Source organism: Anoplolepis gracilipes, chromosome 8 (genome assembly GCF_047496725.1).
Source record: "Anoplolepis gracilipes chromosome 8, ASM4749672v1, whole genome shotgun sequence".
In the NCBI taxonomy this organism is placed as follows: Eukaryota; Metazoa; Arthropoda; class Insecta; order Hymenoptera; family Formicidae; genus Anoplolepis; species Anoplolepis gracilipes.
Genome location: NC_132977.1, coordinates 4,583,337 through 4,602,551, shown reverse-complemented (window position 1 = coordinate 4,602,551; position 19,215 = coordinate 4,583,337). Strand labels below are relative to the sequence as shown.

Sequence of the window (19,215 nt, the reverse complement as noted above, 5' to 3'; positions counted from 1 at the left end):
ATATAAAAATTTGTATCAAAATTTTACATAATTTCAAATAATTATAACTCCGCGAAAAATTGTTATAATTGCATTTTTTTTTATTTTGAAGCTGAAAGTCTCTAAACTACATTGCTTGTTTGAAAATATATGCGTTTGTTGAATTAATCAAGATACATTAAGTATAATATATTTTTGTATTTTTAATTGAAATCTGCAATAATTTTGTATCATATTACCGTACAAATTTATTTCGACTATACATAACAACAGCTATAACATATTCCATTTAGTAAAATAATTTAAACAATTTTTAATTTATGTTATTCATGAAGAAATAAGAAAGAATTATCTGTGGAAAAAAATACTAAAATAAATTCTATTTTCTAAATGAAAATAGAACAAATATTGTATTTTTTAATAATTCTATTTTAACAGACTTAGTCGCAATATGTGCATAAGTTTGTTAGAGATTCTTTAAGATTAAAAAAAAACAAAAATATGTTATTATTTTCGCAATTGATTTTCTCAAAAGCAAAGCTTTTTACAAAAGAAATCTTATTCATTTTGCACCTTTGATTTATCTTTGCATCACTTGAAACTAATGAATTTTTGCGTGGTTGTACAATTATTTATTTAAATCTTTATATTTATTTCTCTTCTTTGTACACATATGATATCATGTAAATAAATACACTACACAACAAAATAATTACAACAAAAATTTATATCAAAATTTCACATAACTTCAAATAATCGTAACTCCGCGAAAAAAACTGTTGTGTCTGAATTTCTTTTTTTTTTATTTTGAAGCTTAAAATCTCTCTTTACTTTAAAAAGCATTTGTCAGACTTTGAGTTTGCCCTCTTCGACTCTGTCGCCGTCTCTTCAAAAATAATGATGTGTTTTGTTTACAAAAAAACTGCACAATTTAAGGCATTACACAGGGTGGAATAAATTTTATTCACAAATTTCATAATAATCATCCTAACCTAACGACATACACATATCCACACACATCCACATACTATACACACACACACACACACACACACAATGTCAAATCCCAGCAAATCCAGCAACTTCCTCCGTGATGTTTATCGAATAATGCTTATGTGTGAATAACTAAAAAAAAAGGTATGGTTAACTTTAGTACCCTCTAAATCCGCGAAAAAAAATGTATAATTTCAATTGTTTTTTATTTGCAAGGAAAAGTCTAAATTTTATGATAATTATCACGACATTTGCAAAAAAATTTATTCCATCCTCTGGAGTGCGTCAAACTGTGCAGTTTTTTGGAGACAAAACACGTCGTTACATTTTGAGATCACGAGAAAGGAAAAACTTAAAATCTAATAAAAACTTTTTAAAATAGACACTTTAAGTTTCAAAACAAAAAAAGTTTCAAATAGAACAATTTTTCACGGAGTTATTATTATTTGAAGTTATGTAATATTTTGATATAAATTTTTATAGAAATAATTTTGTTGCTCATTGTATTCTGTATTATATACGTATTATTTTAATTTCAAAATTTTTGCTTTGACATTTTACATATCTTAAGCTACTTCCGGAAACGAAGAATTTGACATTTTCAAGCGAATACATACACACTCATTGAGTTAATGACTAACTTATAGTCGAAAAGTAAGAAAAACTTTTATCTAATTCAACAGTAATTATGTGTTACTCATGTTATTATCGATTATTCGAAAGAGTTTAAAAAGATATCAAAGGATGATAGCGGTTTATGCTTCATGTACTGAGCAAGCGCAAAATAAGCGACAGCTTGGTACAATCGCGAAGAGCGATTCAGTCCGACTATAATTTTTGCTCTGTGAACATCAATGAATGTCAAGAAAGGTAGAATATGTTTCCGAAAAATAACAAAAAATTCGCTTGTTTTCTACTAAAAGTATAATCGTTTTACGTGAAATAATTATAAATATAATAAGGTAGAATATAAAAATCACAAGTTGATAATAATGTGTTTGCGTGTACAGTACATTTAAACTTCTATAAAAAAAATTCCGGTAAAAATTAATTATGAGTAAACTGCTATCTACACATGTGTATACGAAAAGTGTATACAAGTTACAAAATAATTTCCTTTATGTGATACATGTTGTTTTTTACAGAAGATATATCGGAAGATATGTGTTGTCTTTAATATTTTCTTAATTTTATATTCTTGCTGATTAAACTTGAAATATTTTATTTTTAATTATATGTGTGATTATATATTGCGTATTAACATAAAAAAATTATAAGTAAATATATTTTGTTTTTTACTTAACATGTTCTTCAGTATACGTTTATTAACTGAAGAATATATAGGAAGCAAATAATGCATAATATCATAATTACATAATTAAAGATTATTTATTATTTATTAAATGAAAGGAATATTTTGCTCTCTTAGCAATTTATTTTTTAGACGGTTGCAAGGGTTATGAGTCATTGCACTCGTCTATAGATCACTACTAAAACTTCATGTTCCATGAAAGTTTGTCAGAGTTGATATTAAACTTTGCATCTTAGCAAAAAATGTTTGCTTTCGAAGCATAGAACATGCTTTTTAGATACAAAGTTACATAGTATAGAAAAATATTTGACAAATGACTGAGTTGTGTACGAATCGTTTTTTATTTTCTGTCGGATATAAGCAAAGTTGCAGAAAAGTCTAACTTCTAGAAAATTAAAGCAAAATTCAAATACCGACGTTAGGGTGATAATGCAAAATCTTGCAGAAATAGCTCTCTTGAGAAAAAAATTCCATTTTAAAGGGAACATGATATATAAATTGTATGTGTAAAAATAGTGTATTTTGAAACTTTAAATAATATATTGTTAAACATATAAAACTTAATTTTAAGAAAACGGTATTCTTTTTTAATTGTTTATTAACATAATACTTAATAATTAAAAAATTGTTTTAAAAGGAAGACATTTTATTTAAATTCGGTGATGATAATATTTATAAAATTTGAATTTCTTAGATTTGAGTTATGCGTTTAGCCTAAGCCGTATATGTTTGCGGCTATTCGGCGTGTGGCCCGATCCAGATGGTTCTTTAAATATTTTTCGACCAAATATAAGATTCATGATTGTGACCTGTATTTTGAGTTTCTATGTGATTGTGCCACAATTGTCGAATACGTTTCATGCTTGGGGTAACGTGGATCGGATGGTGGCGCACATAGCTTCCGCCAATTTCAGCATAATGGCATTATGCAAATTATTTGCTACTTGGTATCATGGTAAAAGTAAGTTACTGTTTTATGACGATAATAATATGTTAATTAATTATGAGTAATATAAATGCTAGATTTCAAATTTATCTAATTTAAGTAAAACTTCGTTATTGTATAATATTTAGATTATTTTATATAAAGATAATTTGTATTTATATATATTAATTTATATGTATATTTAATGTATTAATATATATTTAATTTGAAAGAACTTCAAACATTGATGGCATCAGTCATGACCGATTGGATAAATTCGACGAACGATCGCGAACGGAATACGATGCTCAGACTCGCGAAACGTGGCAGAAGCTTGTCCTCAAGATGTTATATATTAGTGATAATCACATTATTGTTTTACACATGTTTTAATCTTGTGAAATTTTATCAAAATATTCATCTGTCTCAACGCAGTCTTGTCTATAGTTTCGTTTATCCTTACAACAGCCAAGAGAGTCCGAGTTACGAAATCACATTTGCCATTCAACTTAGTGGTGGAATATGCACCGGATTAATCAACTGTACCGTCGACACCTTTGTCTCGATATTCTTGCTGCATATATGCGCACAATTAATAAATCTACGAATGACGCTCAACAATTTAGTCGATGAACTAGCTAATAAATTAATATCTATACCGAAATTTAAAGAAGGCATAGGCGCCGTCGCTGTACGACATAATCATCTTATCAGGTATGTTTCAATGGATTTTCGGTGATTATTTCAATTGTAAAATTTCAATAAATGCATTTAGAGTAATTTTATAAAATATTTAATAAAATTTAACACATTTTTCTCGTGTAATATTAGAAAAAAATTGTATGTAATATCTTATAAACATGTAGTTAGATTTCCCTTTATGTATTGCTTTTAAACAGAAAATTGTTTTAAAATTCTATTAGATTTAAATATAAAAAATAAGAAATATAAAATCATATCACTTTATTAAAAATTAAGATTAAATTACTACGATTAATGAGATACAGTTACAAAGTTATTTAATGAAATATACTATATGTACGTTTTTCTCAACAATGCTCTCTTAAATAGAATCAAAGTATTATTATCGATAAGCAGCGGTTTTTGCAAACGATGAAGTTCATTGACAGTGAGAAGAATCAATTAATGCTAGTAACTGATTTTTCAATGAAATCTTATTGCCATAATTATTGAAGCATACAAAACGAAGCAAAATACAAATATTTTCACTGAAAATCAGTGAAATATCTAATTTCTGATATCTTGTTTCACTGCTTCAATAATGATATTTTCATTCATTAAATTTAAAAGATTAAGTTCATATCCTATTCGTTTTTACTTTCTTCTTTTTTTTTAATTTTTTTTCTGTTTGGCTATATTTTAATTGGCACTTTATAAATTTTAAATATGATTAAATAAGATCATTTTTTTGACAACATTAATCGTAAATTACTTTAATAAAGTTATAACTTCATTAAATCAAATGATTAAATTAAAATTTATTTATTTTTAGGTTGACTAAAAACTTGTTAACAGTATGGTCTCACAGAAAAATATACGTTAATGTAGAAAGCACGATTCTACAGGAAAACGTTTTAAAGATTTTGACACTATTTTTATGTGTTCGATATTCTTTTTAAATAGAATTAGATTTACATATTACAGAAATTATTTTATACATATAATATTTCAAAATATTTAGAGAAGATAAAAATTATCTTTTAATCTTATTATCTTACTTCAAAACAAGAAAACGAAAAAGATTTTGGTATTTTTTAAAGTGCATTTAAAACATTTTCAAATGCATCTATTTTATTAATATTTGAATTATATATAATAATAAAATTAATATATAAATTATTCTATATAATAATAATAATAATTATAAGTAATTATTTATAATAATAAGAATTATATATAATAATAAGTAAGTTGACAATCTATAAAGGAGTGAATAATGTGAATAATTTTTCAAGGAATGCAAAGACAATCGACAACTGTTACAGCCTAGTGCTACTTGTGCATATGCTAGCTGCTACTTTTCAACTGTGTTTTCAAACTTTTCAAGTTTACACGGTAATAGAACGGCTTGTATAAGTACATTTTCTCTTTACTTGAATATTTGTAATATCTTGTAATATCTTGTAATAGAAAGATAAATATATATATATATATATATATATATAAAGTTAAACTTTTTTACATTATAATACATTTAATTTGAATATTACGGCATATATATATATATATATATATTACATGCATTTAAGTTGAAAAAAAAATATATATATCTTCAGATAATAACAGATAAATTAGACGTCTCTGCTTTCAAAACAGCTTTTCTCACGTTTTATATCGCTTGTGTGTTGTCGCAATTGTACATTTATTGTTATTCAGCTGAAAGACTTATAACAGAGGTAAAACAGTTATGTAAGTTATTGTATCAAGCCATAAGGGTGATTTTCAAAAGTGTAATTTTCAGAGCACCAATATGGCGTATAGCGTGTATAAATGCAAGTGGTACAGTATACCGGCAAAGGATGTAAAGAATTTAATATTTATTGGATATGGATCCTTAATACCGCTTAACTTAACAGCTGGAGGTTTCGGAATTTTTTCGATGAAGATGTTCGGAGCAGTGAGATATTATTTAAAACTTATTTTTAAAACTAAATTATTTTTATGCAATGTGATGCTCGTACAAATATTCTCGTTTCTTAATATGTTATAAATTATTAAAATTGCTTTATTATTAGATAAAATATATATTGAAATATAGACACAAAATATATTTTCAAATTACTGTATACAGTAATTTCATAATTAAGGTGTTTCGTAAAGCTTGAGCTGGCTATATCTAGTTATTTTTTTCTCATCAAGATAAACAAAAAGTTCCTGCAAAATATATTTTTAAAACGCTTAATTAAAAAGTTAATGTTAAGTTAAGATGAAAAGAATACATATGTCATAGCTCTAAATTGCAATCAGTGCCTATTATGTGAGATTATTACTTAAATCAACTCGATTTAAAAAAATTTTTTTTAAATAAATATTATGTATTACGTCAACATCAAAATTTATTTTTTTTAATTAAACTTAAATTTTTAACAAAGCGTTTTAAAAATATGTTTTATAGGAACTTTTTTGTTCAGCTTTATAAAGAGAACATGACTGCATATAATCAGTCCAATCTTTATGAAATACTCTATATATACATATATATATATATATACAATACTTCAATTTTGTAGATTAATTAGAATAAAAAATTTTAATACTTGACAATGTTGCTAGCAGTATTCTTGAGATATAAGCAATTAATATTGACGGATATATTTATAATATATTATAAATATATGGTTAAATTATATAGAAAAACTGTCAACAATTATGAATTTTCACAAAGTGAAACGCCAGCTTTACATACATCAGTCAGCCAGCCAAACAAATTATGCGTTTCAATATATTATAAATATATATGTATAAATATAATATAATTATATAATACTAAAAAACAAAATAAAACTTTCCAAAATTTAGACTTCATAGATGTCCAAGCAATAAAATTTTTAATTCTAATTAATCTGCATAATACGCTATGAAAGAGAGAAGTATTGTATAATTGTAGAATATATTCTATTTCATATATGTATGTATGATTATATTTTATATCATCATTATTTTATCATAAAAATACAATAAAATAAAATGTAAATATTCTTATTTTCCATTTCTCTGTCTAGACGGTAAAAACGGCAATGGGATACTTATCTATGTTGATGACAATGAAAGAGAATTAAAAATCACAAAAGCTATAATAAAAACTAAAAAGAAGATATAGTGTGTGTAAATATATATGAAAATATTATCCACAAAGAAAAACCTTAAAAAAGTAAAAAAAATACACCAAAACAAAAAGTTATTGAAATCAATAGTCAACTAATCGCCAAATACTTCAAAGCAAATCAGTTTGTGAGAATTTGTTGAAATAGTACTTATCATAAAATTAAAACGTATTTAATTTTTATTATCAGAAGAACTCAATACTAAAAGAATTAAAATTCAAATAATAGACAAACAGATTTTGGCGTGACCAGATCACAGACAATTTTCAATTCCCAATTACTTTCCTGGCGTTTTTGTTTGAATTAATCGAGACGTGACACCAGAAGAGCAATTGCGGTTTCTCAAAAGTCATCGTAAAAATTTTAATAACGTAATCGTTGTCGCGCTTACTGGATGCATTATGATCATTCGAGAGTTAAAAGACAGGCGGATCAAAAAAGAGAGCTGCCATGACATATTGAACGGCTTCGCTCAAACTGCGGTCTCTGGACCTTGCAGCCTCCTCCTCCTTCTTCATTTCCTCTTCCACATGTTAATCAAAATATAAGTCTTAATAGTCAGTCTGCGATCTGGTCACGTCAAAATTTGTTCGTCTATTATTTTAATTTTAATTCTTTTAGTATTGAGTTCTTCTGATAATAAAAATTAAATACGTTTTAATTTTATAAGGAGAATACTTATAATATTTCTATAATTGCAAGATTAATTTTATGATAAGTACTTTTTCAACAAATCCTCACAAACTAATTTGCTTTGAAATATTTGGCGATTAGTTGACTATTGATTTCAATATTTTTTTGTTTTGGTGTATTTTTTTACTTTTGTAAAGTTTTTTTGTAGAGATCTCACTTCTTTTTGTAAAAATATTAATATAACAAAATAAATTATGTTTGCATTTTATATCTCTGCAAATTATTTTGTGGTTTAATCGATAATTCAACACATGACAAAAAGAAGTTACGATTATGATTATGATAGATGTACTTATCTGAAATATCTATATTAAATATTAAGTATTAAAATTAAATTTTACATTTTTTTAAATATTTTATAATTACAAATTTTATTTTATTTTAATCCGTTAGATATTATAACATGGATATATATACTTTTATAAGAAATATGTAATAGAAACTGTTTATTGTAATAGTATATGTTTATACATATATATATATATATATATACAGGGTGTCTCATAACTAATGAGCCAACGCTCATGAGTTGAATTATTAATTAAAAACGCTCAGGGTATGCTGAGCGCTATATGCGCGCGTTCATACGCTGAGCGGTTTTAATTAATATTTTAATAATTATTGCGAAAATCAGAAAATGATACAGGACTTTTATGTTCAGTTTGACCTGCTCTATCAGACCTAGAGAGGTTGGACGATTATTACCGGACATCTTGTACAAATGTATAATATTGTTCGCTAAGCGTTTTTAATTAATATTTTAATAATTATTGCGAAAATCGCAAAATGGTCTAATACTTTTTTGTACAGTCCACTGTACTCTATCCGTTCACGAGCGTTGGCTCGTTAGTTATGAGACACCCTGTATACGTATAAAATAGATTTATATATATATATGTCGTAGGCAAATGGTTATTTTAGGAAAATAGCTTTTGACTAGGCAAATGCTATCTAGCGTGTACGTACTAAAAAGTACATCTTGGAAAAAAACGCTTAGATTCCCACCTAATTGTAAGCATAGGAGGATAGAGTGCATAGGGGGACGAGGCTTCGCCCCATCTCCATAAAAACATATAACAAAACTTGAGAGCGCAGAAACTACTAAGACTGACAGTACAGCCAGATAATCATTTGGTTAGTCAAAAGCTATTTTCCTAAAATAACCATTTGCCTACGACATATATGTAGATTATGCAAATAATGAAGAAAGGTAATAAACGATATTATTGTTTCATTTCATTTTATGAAATATTATGATATAATTATGTTATATTATGATATAATTTATATAAATGTAGAAAAAGGTTATCTGTCATATATATTTTAAAATAAGTGCGTGTACATCATTGCATACATACACGTGCACGCGTTTGCGCTTGTGTGTATGTATCGTGCGTCGAATCGAATATCAAGGTGTATTTTTCCAATATATACATGCTGCAAATGCACCTTGAGGGACCAAATCGCTTTGCATATGTGCGTACGGGCATGTACGTGAGATGACTGGAAAAAAAGCGAACGCGAAGTGTCACAATTTTGGTTTACGATAATTATATGTCAAGATTAACTGCACCAATCTTATTCGGACCAGTTACAATCGAAAACTCGTATCAATATTATATAATAAAAGTATTGTTAGGTTTTTTTATTACGACTTTAGTTCCTGAGATATTTTAATCGAAAATTTATGACACGTGAAATTCCGGAATAAGCCTTCTTAATATCGTCGACGTCTATGCCGTGACTCTCAACTTTATCTTTCATCAAAAATTTTTTTGTTTTGGCGTCACGACGCTACTGCTTGATATCTACAAGAAAAAATACATTACATACATTATTGTACAAAAATATTTATTTTTTTCTTTGTAAATACTTTATTTTATTTTTTTATATTATATATTATGTATTATTTATATATTATATTTCTTTTTTTTGTATATGTTATAGAAACACTGATCCATTATTACTATAATAAAAATAAAATTCAACATTATCTCTAATTTCAAATTTATTTAGGCTGTAAAAACGTCAATGGGGTCAATTTATCTTATGCATTATTAACGATAAGAGAATGAAGGAAAAAATGAGGAATTAACTCTATATGATAAACTATATCGATTTTCGAATAATGTCATAAACGGATTTACATACACTGCCTATAACATCGCTTTTATTGAATAAACATACATTTGCAACCAATAAAACTACTTATTTATTTCTATTGCCTAGCATATTATAACAAATTGGATATACATGATTATAAATTTAATTAATTTTTACAGATCAGAAATCATTCAATTTTAATTAATTATTTATATAAACGTTAATTCAAGCTGTTACATTTAAATAAACATTTTTACTGAATTAATATAAACTTAACTATAAGTTAGTCACTAGCTCAATGAGTGCGTGTATGTGTGTGTGTATGTGTATTCGCTTGTAAATATCAAATTCTTCATTTCTCAAAACAAAAATGTCTAAATTAAAATAAAATATATATAATACAAAATACAGTGAGCAACAAAATTATCGATATAAAAATTTGTATCAAAATTTTACATAATTTCAAATAATTATAACTCCGCGAAAAATTGTTATAATTGCATTTTTTTTTATTTTGAAGCTGAAAGTCTCTAAACTACATTGCTCGTTTGAAAATATATGTGTTTGTTGAATTAATCAAGATACATTAAGTATAATATATTTTTGTATTTTTAATTGAAATCTGCAATAACTTTGTATCATATTACCGTACAAATTTATTTCGACTATACATAACAACAGCTATAACATATTCCATTTAGTAAAATAATTTAAACAATTTTTAATTTATGTTATTCATGAAGAAATAAGAAAGAATTATCTGTGGAAAAAAATACTAAAATAAATTCTATTTTCTAAATGAAAATAGAACAAATATTGTATTTTTTAATAATTCTATTTTAACAGACTTAGTCGCAATATGTGCATAAGTTTGTTAGAGATTCTTTAAGATTAAAAAAAAACAAAAATATGTTATTATTTTCGCAATTGATTTTCTCAAAAGCAAAGCTTTTTACAAAAGAAATCTTATTCATTTTGCACCTTTGATTTATCTTTGCATCACTTGAAACTAATGAATTTTTGCGTGGTTGTACAATTATTTATTTAAATCTTTATATTTATTTCTCTCCTTCGTACACATATGATATCATGTAAATAAATACACTAGACAACAAAATAATCACAACAAAAATTTATAATAAAATTTCACATAACTTCAAATAATCGTAACTCCGCGAAAAAAACTGTTGTCTGAATTTCTTTTTTTGTTATTTTGAAGCTTAAAATCTCTCTTTATTTTAAAAAGCATTTGTCAGACTTTGAGTTTGCCCTCTTCGACTCTGTCGCCGTCTCTTCAAAAATAATGATGTGTTTTGTTTACAAAAAAACTGCACAATTTAAGGCACTGCACAGGGTGGAATAAATTTTTTTCACAAATCTCATAATAATCATCACCACACTCCATATCCACACACATCCACACACGCAGTACACACATTCCACACACTATACACGAACACAATGTCAAATCCGAGCAAATCCAGCAACCTCTTCTGTGTTGTTTATCGGATAATGCTGTGTGGATAACTGAACAAAAAGTATGGATAACTTTGGTATCCTCTAAATCCGCGAAAAAAAACGTACAAATTTCAATTGTTTTTTATTTGCAAGAAAAAGTCTAAATTTTATGATAATTATCATGACATTTGCGAAAAAATTTATTCCATCCTCTGGAGTGCGTCAAACTGTGCAGTTTCTTTGGAGACAAAACACGTCCTTACATTTTGAGACAACAAGGAAGGAGAAATTTAAAATCTAATAAAAACTTTTTAAAATAGACACTTTAAGCTTCAAAACAAAAAAAATTTCAAATATACAACAATTTTTTGCGGAGTTATGATTATTTAAAGTTATGTAATACTTTGATATAAATTTTTATAAAGATAATTTTGTTGCTCACTGTATTTTGTATTATATACGTATTATTTTAATTTGGAAATTTTTGCTTTGACATTTCACATATCTTAAGCTATTCCCGGCAATGAAGAATTTAATATTTACAAGCGAATAGATATACACTCATTGAGCTAATGACTATAGTCGAAAAAGGTAAAACTCTTATCTAATTCAGTGGTAATTATGTGCTACTCATGTTATTATCGATTACTCGAAAGAGTTTAAAAAGATATCAAGAGATGATAGCGGTTTATGCTTCATGTACTGAGCAAGCGCAAAATGAGCGGCAGTTTGGTACAATCGCGAAGAGCGATTCAGTCCAACTATAATTTTCGCTCTGTGAACATCAATGAATGTCAAGAAAGGTAGAATATGTTTCCGAAAAATGACAAAAAATTCGCTTGTTTTCTACTAAAAGTATAATCGTTTTACGTAAAATAGTTATAAATGTAATAAAGTAGAATATAAAAATCACAGATTGATAATAATGTGTTTGTGTGTGCAGTACATTTAAACTTCTATAAAAAAAATTCCGGTATAATTAATTATGAGTAAACTGCTATTCACAGATGTGTATACGAAAAGTGTATCCAAGTTACAAAATAATTTCCTTTATGTGATACATGTTGTTTTTTACAGAAGATATATCGGAAGATATGTGTTGTCTTTAATATTTTCTTAATTTTATATTCTTGCTGATTAAACTTGAAATATTTTATTTTTAATTATATGTGTGATTATATATTGTGTTAACATAAAAAAATTATAAGTAAATATATTTTGTTTTTTACTTAACATGTTCTTCAGTATACGTTTATTAACTGAAGAATATATAGGAAGCAAATAATGCATAATATCATAATTACATAAATAAAGATTATTTATTATTTATTAAATGAAAGGAATATTTTGCTCTCTTAGCAATTTATTTTTTAAACGGTTGCAAGGGTTATGAGTCATTGCACTCGTCTATAGATCACTACTAAAACTTCATGTTCCATGAAAGTTTGTCAGAGTTGATATTAAACTTTGCATCATAGCAAAAAATGTTTGCTTTCGAAGCATAGAACATGCTTTTCAGGTACAAAGTTACATAGTATAGAAAAATATTTGACAAATGACTGAGTTGTGTACGAATCGTTTTTTATTTTCTGTCGGATATAAGCAAAGTTGCAGAAAAGTCTAACTTCTAGAAAATTAAAGCAAAATTCAAATACCGACGTTAGGGTGATAATGCAAAATCTTGCAGAAATAGCTCTCTTGAGAAAAAAATTCCATTTTAAAGGGAACATGATATATAAATTGTATGTGTAAAAATAGTGTATTTTGAAACTTTAAATAATATATTGTTAAACATATAAAACTTAATTTTAAGAAAACGGTATTCTTTTTTAATTGTTTATTAACATAATACTTAATAATTAAAAAATTGTTTTAAAAGGAAGACATTTTATTTAAATTCGGTGATGATAATATTTATAAAATTTGAATTTCTTAGATTTGAGTTATGCGTTTAGCCTAAGCCGTATATGTTTGCGGCTATTCGGCGTGTGGCCCGATCCAGATGGTTCTTTAAATATTTTTCGACCAAATATAAGATTCATGATTGTGACCTGTATTTTGAGTTTCTATGTGATTGTGCCACAATTGTCGAATACGTTTCATGCTTGGGGTAACGTGGATCGGATGGTGGCGCACATAGCTTCCGCCAATTTCAGCATAATGGCATTATGCAAATTATTTGCTACTTGGTATCATGGTAAAAGTAAGTTACTGTTTTATGACGATAATAATATGTTAATTAATTATGAGTAATATAAATGCTAGATTTCAAATTTATCTAATTTAAGTAAAACTTCGTTATTGTATAATATTTAGATTATTTTATATAAAGATAATTTGTATTTATATATATTAATTTATATGTATATTTAATGTATTAATATATATTTAATTTGAAAGAACTTCAAACATTGATGGCATCAGTCATGACCGATTGGATAAATTCGACGAACGATCGCGAACGGAATACGATGCTCAGACTCGCGAAACGTGGCAGAAGCTTGTCCTCAAGATGTTATATATTAGTGATAATCACATTATTGTTTTACACATGTTTTAATCTTGTGAAATTTTATCAAAATATTCATCTGTCTCAACGCAGTCTTGTCTATAGTTTCGTTTATCCTTACAACAGCCAAGAGAGTCCGAGTTACGAAATCACATTTGCCATTCAACTTAGTGGTGGAATATGCACCGGATTAATCAACTGTACCGTCGACACCTTTGTCTCGATATTCTTGCTGCATATATGCGCACAATTAATAAATCTACGAATGACGCTCAACAATTTAGTCGATGAACTAGCTAATAAATTAATATCTATACCGAAATTTAAAGAAGGCATAGGCGCCGTCGCTGTACGACATAATCATCTTATCAGGTATGTTTCAATGGATTTTCGGTGATTATTTCAATTGTAAAATTTCAATAAATGCATTTAGAGTAATTTTATAAAATATTTAATAAAATTTAACACATTTTTCTCGTGTAATATTAGAAAAAAATTGTATGTAATATCTTATAAACATGTAGTTAGATTTCCCTTTATGTATTGCTTTTAAACAGAAAATTGTTTTAAAATTCTATTAGATTTAAATATAAAAAATAAGAAATATAAAATCATATCACTTTATTAAAAATTAAGATTAAATTACTACGATTAATGAGATACAGTTACAAAGTTATTTAATGAAATATACTATATGTACGTTTTTCTCAACAATGCTCTCTTAAATAGAATCAAAGTATTATTATCGATAAGCAGCGGTTTTTGCAAACGATGAAGTTCATTGACAGTGAGAAGAATCAATTAATGCTAGTAACTGATTTTTCAATGAAATCTTATTGCCATAATTATTGAAGCATACAAAACGAAGCAAAATACAAATATTTTCACTGAAAATCAGTGAAATATCTAATTTCTGATATCTTGTTTCACTGCTTCAATAATGATATTTTCATTCATTAAATTTAAAAGATTAAGTTCATATCCTATTCGTTTTTACTTTCTTCTTTTTTTTTAATTTTTTTTCTGTTTGGCTATATTTTAATTGGCACTTTATAAATTTTAAATATGATTAAATAAGATCATTTTTTTGACAACATTAATCGTAAATTACTTTAATAAAGTTATAACTTCATTAAATCAAATGATTAAATTAAAATTTATTTATTTTTAGGTTGACTAAAAACTTGTTAACAGTATGGTCTCACAGAAAAATATACGTTAATGTAGAAAGCACGATTCTACAGGAAAACGTTTTAAAGATTTTGACACTATTTTTATGTGTTCGATATTCTTTTTAAATAGAATTAGATTTACATATTACAGAAATTATTTTATACATATAATATTTCAAAATATTTAGAGAAGATAAAAATTATCTTTTAATCTTATTATCTTACTTCAAAACAAGAAAACGAAAAAGATTTTGGTATTTTTTAAAGTGCATTTAAAACATTTTCAAATGCATCTATTTTATTAATATTTGAATTATATATAATAATAAAATTAATATATAAATTATTCTATATAATAATAATAATAATTATAAGTAATTATTTATAATAATAAGAATTATATATAATAATAAGTAAGTTGACAATCTATAAAGGAGTGAATAATGTGAATAATTTTTCAAGGAATGCAAAGACAATCGACAACTGTTACAGCCTAGTGCTACTTGTGCATATGCTAGCTGCTACTTTTCAACTGTGTTTTCAAACTTTTCAAGTTTACACGGTAATAGAACGGCTTGTATAAGTACATTTTCTCTTTACTTGAATATTTGTAATATCTTGTAATATCTTGTAATAGAAAGATAAATATATATATATATATATATATATATAAAGTTAAACTTTTTTACATTATAATACATTTAATTTGAATATTACGGCATATATATATATATATATATATTACATGCATTTAAGTTGAAAAAAAAATATATATATCTTCAGATAATAACAGATAAATTAGACGTCTCTGCTTTCAAAACAGCTTTTCTCACGTTTTATATCGCTTGTGTGTTGTCGCAATTGTACATTTATTGTTATTCAGCTGAAAGACTTATAACAGAGGTAAAACAGTTATGTAAGTTATTGTATCAAGCCATAAGGGTGATTTTCAAAAGTGTAATTTTCAGAGCACCAATATGGCGTATAGCGTGTATAAATGCAAGTGGTACAGTATACCGGCAAAGGATGTAAAGAATTTAATATTTATTGGATATGGATCCTTAATACCGCTTAACTTAACAGCTGGAGGTTTCGGAATTTTTTCGATGAAGATGTTCGGAGCAGTGAGATATTATTTAAAACTTATTTTTAAAACTAAATTATTTTTATGCAATGTGATGCTCGTACAAATATTCTCGTTTCTTAATATGTTATAAATTATTAAAATTGCTTTATTATTAGATAAAATATATATTGAAATATAGACACAAAATATATTTTCAAATTACTGTATACAGTAATTTCATAATTAAGGTGTTTCGTAAAGCTTGAGCTGGCTATATCTAGTTATTTTTTTCTCATCAAGATAAACAAAAAGTTCCTGCAAAATATATTTTTAAAACGCTTAATTAAAAAGTTAATGTTAAGTTAAGATGAAAAGAATACATATGTCATAGCTCTAAATTGCAATCAGTGCCTATTATGTGAGATTATTACTTAAATCAACTCGATTTAAAAAAATTTTTTTTAAATAAATATTATGTATTACGTCAACATCAAAATTTATTTTTTTTAATTAAACTTAAATTTTTAACAAAGCGTTTTAAAAATATGTTTTATAGGAACTTTTTTGTTCAGCTTTATAAAGAGAACATGACTGCATATAATCAGTCCAATCTTTATGAAATACTCTATATATACATATATATATATATATACAATACTTCAATTTTGTAGATTAATTAGAATAAAAAATTTTAATACTTGACAATGTTGCTAGCAGTATTCTTGAGATATAAGCAATTAATATTGACGGATATATTTATAATATATTATAAATATATGGTTAAATTATATAGAAAAACTGTCAACAATTATGAATTTTCACAAAGTGAAACGCCAGCTTTACATACATCAGTCAGCCAGCCAAACAAATTATGCGTTTCAATATATTATAAATATATATGTATAAATATAATATAATTATATAATACTAAAAAACAAAATAAAACTTTCCAAAATTTAGACTTCATAGATGTCCAAGCAATAAAATTTTTAATTCTAATTAATCTGCATAATACGCTATGAAAGAGAGAAGTATTGTATAATTGTAGAATATATTCTATTTCATATATGTATGTATGATTATATTTTATATCATCATTATTTTATCATAAAAATACAATAAAATAAAATGTAAATATTCTTATTTTCCATTTCTCTGTCTAGACGGTAAAAACGGCAATGGGATACTTATCTATGTTGATGACAATGAAAGAGAATTAAAAATCACAAAAGCTATAATAAAAACTAAAAAGAAGATATAGTGTGTGTAAATATATATGAAAATATTATCCACAAAGAAAAACCTTAAAAAAGTAAAAAAAATACACCAAAACAAAAAGTTATTGAAATCAATAGTCAACTAATCGCCAAATACTTCAAAGCAAATCAGTTTGTGAGAATTTGTTGAAATAGTACTTATCATAAAATTAAAACGTATTTAATTTTTATTATCAGAAGAACTCAATACTAAAAGAATTAAAATTCAAATAATAGACAAACAGATTTTGGCGTGACCAGATCACAGACAATTTTCAATTCCCAATTACTTTCCTGGCGTTTTTGTTTGAATTAATCGAGACGTGACACCAGAAGAGCAATTGCGGTTTCTCAAAAGTCATCGTAAAAATTTTAATAACGTAATCGTTGTCGCGCTTACTGGATGCATTATGATCATTCGAGAGTTAAAAGACAGGCGGATCAAAAAAGAGAGCTGCCATGACATATTGAACGGCTTCGCTCAAACTGCGGTCTCTGGACCTTGCAGCCTCCTCCTCCTTCTTCATTTCCTCTTCCACATGTTAATCAAAATATAAGTCTTAATAGTCAGTCTGCGATCTGGTCACGTCAAAATTTGTTCGTCTATTATTTTAATTTTAATTCTTTTAGTATTGAGTTCTTCTGATAATAAAAATTAAATACGTTTTAATTTTATAAGGAGAATACTTATAATATTTCTATAATTGCAAGATTAATTTTATGATAAGTACTTTTTCAACAAATCCTCACAAACTAATTTGCTTTGAAATATTTGGCGATTAGTTGACTATTGATTTCAATATTTTTTTGTTTTGGTGTATTTTTTTACTTTTGTAAAGTTTTTTTGTAGAGATCTCACTTCTTTTTGTAAAAATATTAATATAACAAAATAAATTATGTTTGCATTTTATATCTCTGCAAATTATTTTGTGGTTTAATCGATAATTCAACACATGACAAAAAGAAGTTACGATTATGATTATGATAGATGTACTTATCTGAAATATCTATATTAAATATTAAGTATTAAAATTAAATTTTACATTTTTTTAAATATTTTATAATTACAAATTTTATTTTATTTTAATCCGTTAGATATTATAACATGGATATATATACTTTTATAAGAAATATGTAATAGAAACTGTTTATTGTAATAGTATATGTTTATACATATATATATATATATATATACAGGGTGTCTCATAACTAATGAGCCAACGCTCATGAGTTGAATTATTAATTAAAAACGCTCAGGGTATGCTGAGCGCTATATGCGCGCGTTCATACGCTGAGCGGTTTTAATTAATATTTTAATAATTATTGCGAAAATCAGAAAATGATACAGGACTTTTATGTTCAGTTTGACCTGCTCTATCAGACCTAGAGAGGTTGGACGATTATTACCGGACATCTTGTACAAATGTATAATATTGTTCGCTAAGCGTTTTTAATTAATATTTTAATAATTATTGCGAAAATCGCAAAATGGTCTAATACTTTTTTGTACAGTCCACTGTACTCTATCCGTTCACGAGCGTTGGCTCGTTAGTTATGAGACACCCTGTATACGTATAAAATAGATTTATATATATATATGTCGTAGGCAAATGGTTATTTTAGGAAAATAGCTTTTGACTAGGCAAATGCTATCTAGCGTGTACGTACTAAAAAGTACATCTTGGAAAAAAACGCTTAGATTCCCACCTAATTGTAAGCATAGGAGGATAGAGTGCATAGGGGGACGAGGCTTCGCCCCATCTCCATAAAAACATATAACAAAACTTGAGAGCGCAGAAACTACTAAGACTGACAGTACAGCCAGATAATCATTTGGTTAGTCAAAAGCTATTTTCCTAAAATAACCATTTGCCTACGACATATATGTAGATTATGCAAATAAT

General features: G+C 26.1%; 3 protein-coding genes across 3 annotated transcripts in view; 2 read left to right on the top strand and 1 right to left on the bottom strand.

The window, feature by feature from the left end:
* The window catches only part of LOC140668636 (uncharacterized), a 123,776-nt gene that overhangs the window by 40,086 nt on the left and 64,475 nt on the right, over nt 1-19,215 (bottom strand). The gene's annotated exons all lie outside the window — the stretch shown is intronic.
* On the top strand, nt 1,752-7,152 carry LOC140668641 (odorant receptor 13a-like). Its single transcript, XM_072897841.1, has 7 exons — nt 1,752-1,842; nt 2,979-3,245; nt 3,443-3,923; nt 5,186-5,285; nt 5,507-5,626; nt 5,692-5,847; nt 6,953-7,152. The coding sequence occupies exons 1-7, from the start codon at nt 1,827-1,829 to the stop codon at nt 7,007-7,009; spliced, it is 1,197 nt and encodes a 398-aa protein (XP_072753942.1). The 5' UTR covers nt 1,752-1,826; the 3' UTR covers nt 7,010-7,152.
* On the top strand, nt 11,881-17,418 carry LOC140668810 (odorant receptor 13a-like). The gene is made up of 7 exons (XM_072898125.1): nt 11,881-11,899; nt 13,245-13,511; nt 13,709-14,189; nt 15,452-15,551; nt 15,773-15,892; nt 15,958-16,113; nt 17,219-17,418. Exons 1-7 carry the CDS (start codon nt 11,881-11,883, stop codon nt 17,273-17,275), a joined length of 1,200 nt encoding a protein of 399 aa, XP_072754226.1. The 3' UTR covers nt 17,276-17,418.

Excerpts from the sequence above, each read along its gene's own strand:
- LOC140668810 (XM_072898125.1), top strand. Across the intron at positions 15,893-15,957 it reads CTGAAAGACTTATAACAGAG|AGCACCAATATGGCGTATAG; the intron begins GTAAAACAGTTA and ends TGTAATTTTCAG. Across the intron at positions 16,114-17,218 it reads CGATGAAGATGTTCGGAGCA|ACGGTAAAAACGGCAATGGG; the intron begins GTGAGATATTAT and ends TTCTCTGTCTAG.
- LOC140668641 (XM_072897841.1), top strand. Across the intron at positions 3,924-5,185 it reads CGACATAATCATCTTATCAG|GAATGCAAAGACAATCGACA; the intron begins GTATGTTTCAAT and ends TAATTTTTCAAG. Across the intron at positions 5,848-6,952 it reads CGATGAAGATGTTCGGAGCA|ACGGTAAAAACGGCAATGGG; the intron begins GTGAGATATTAT and ends TTCTCTGTCTAG.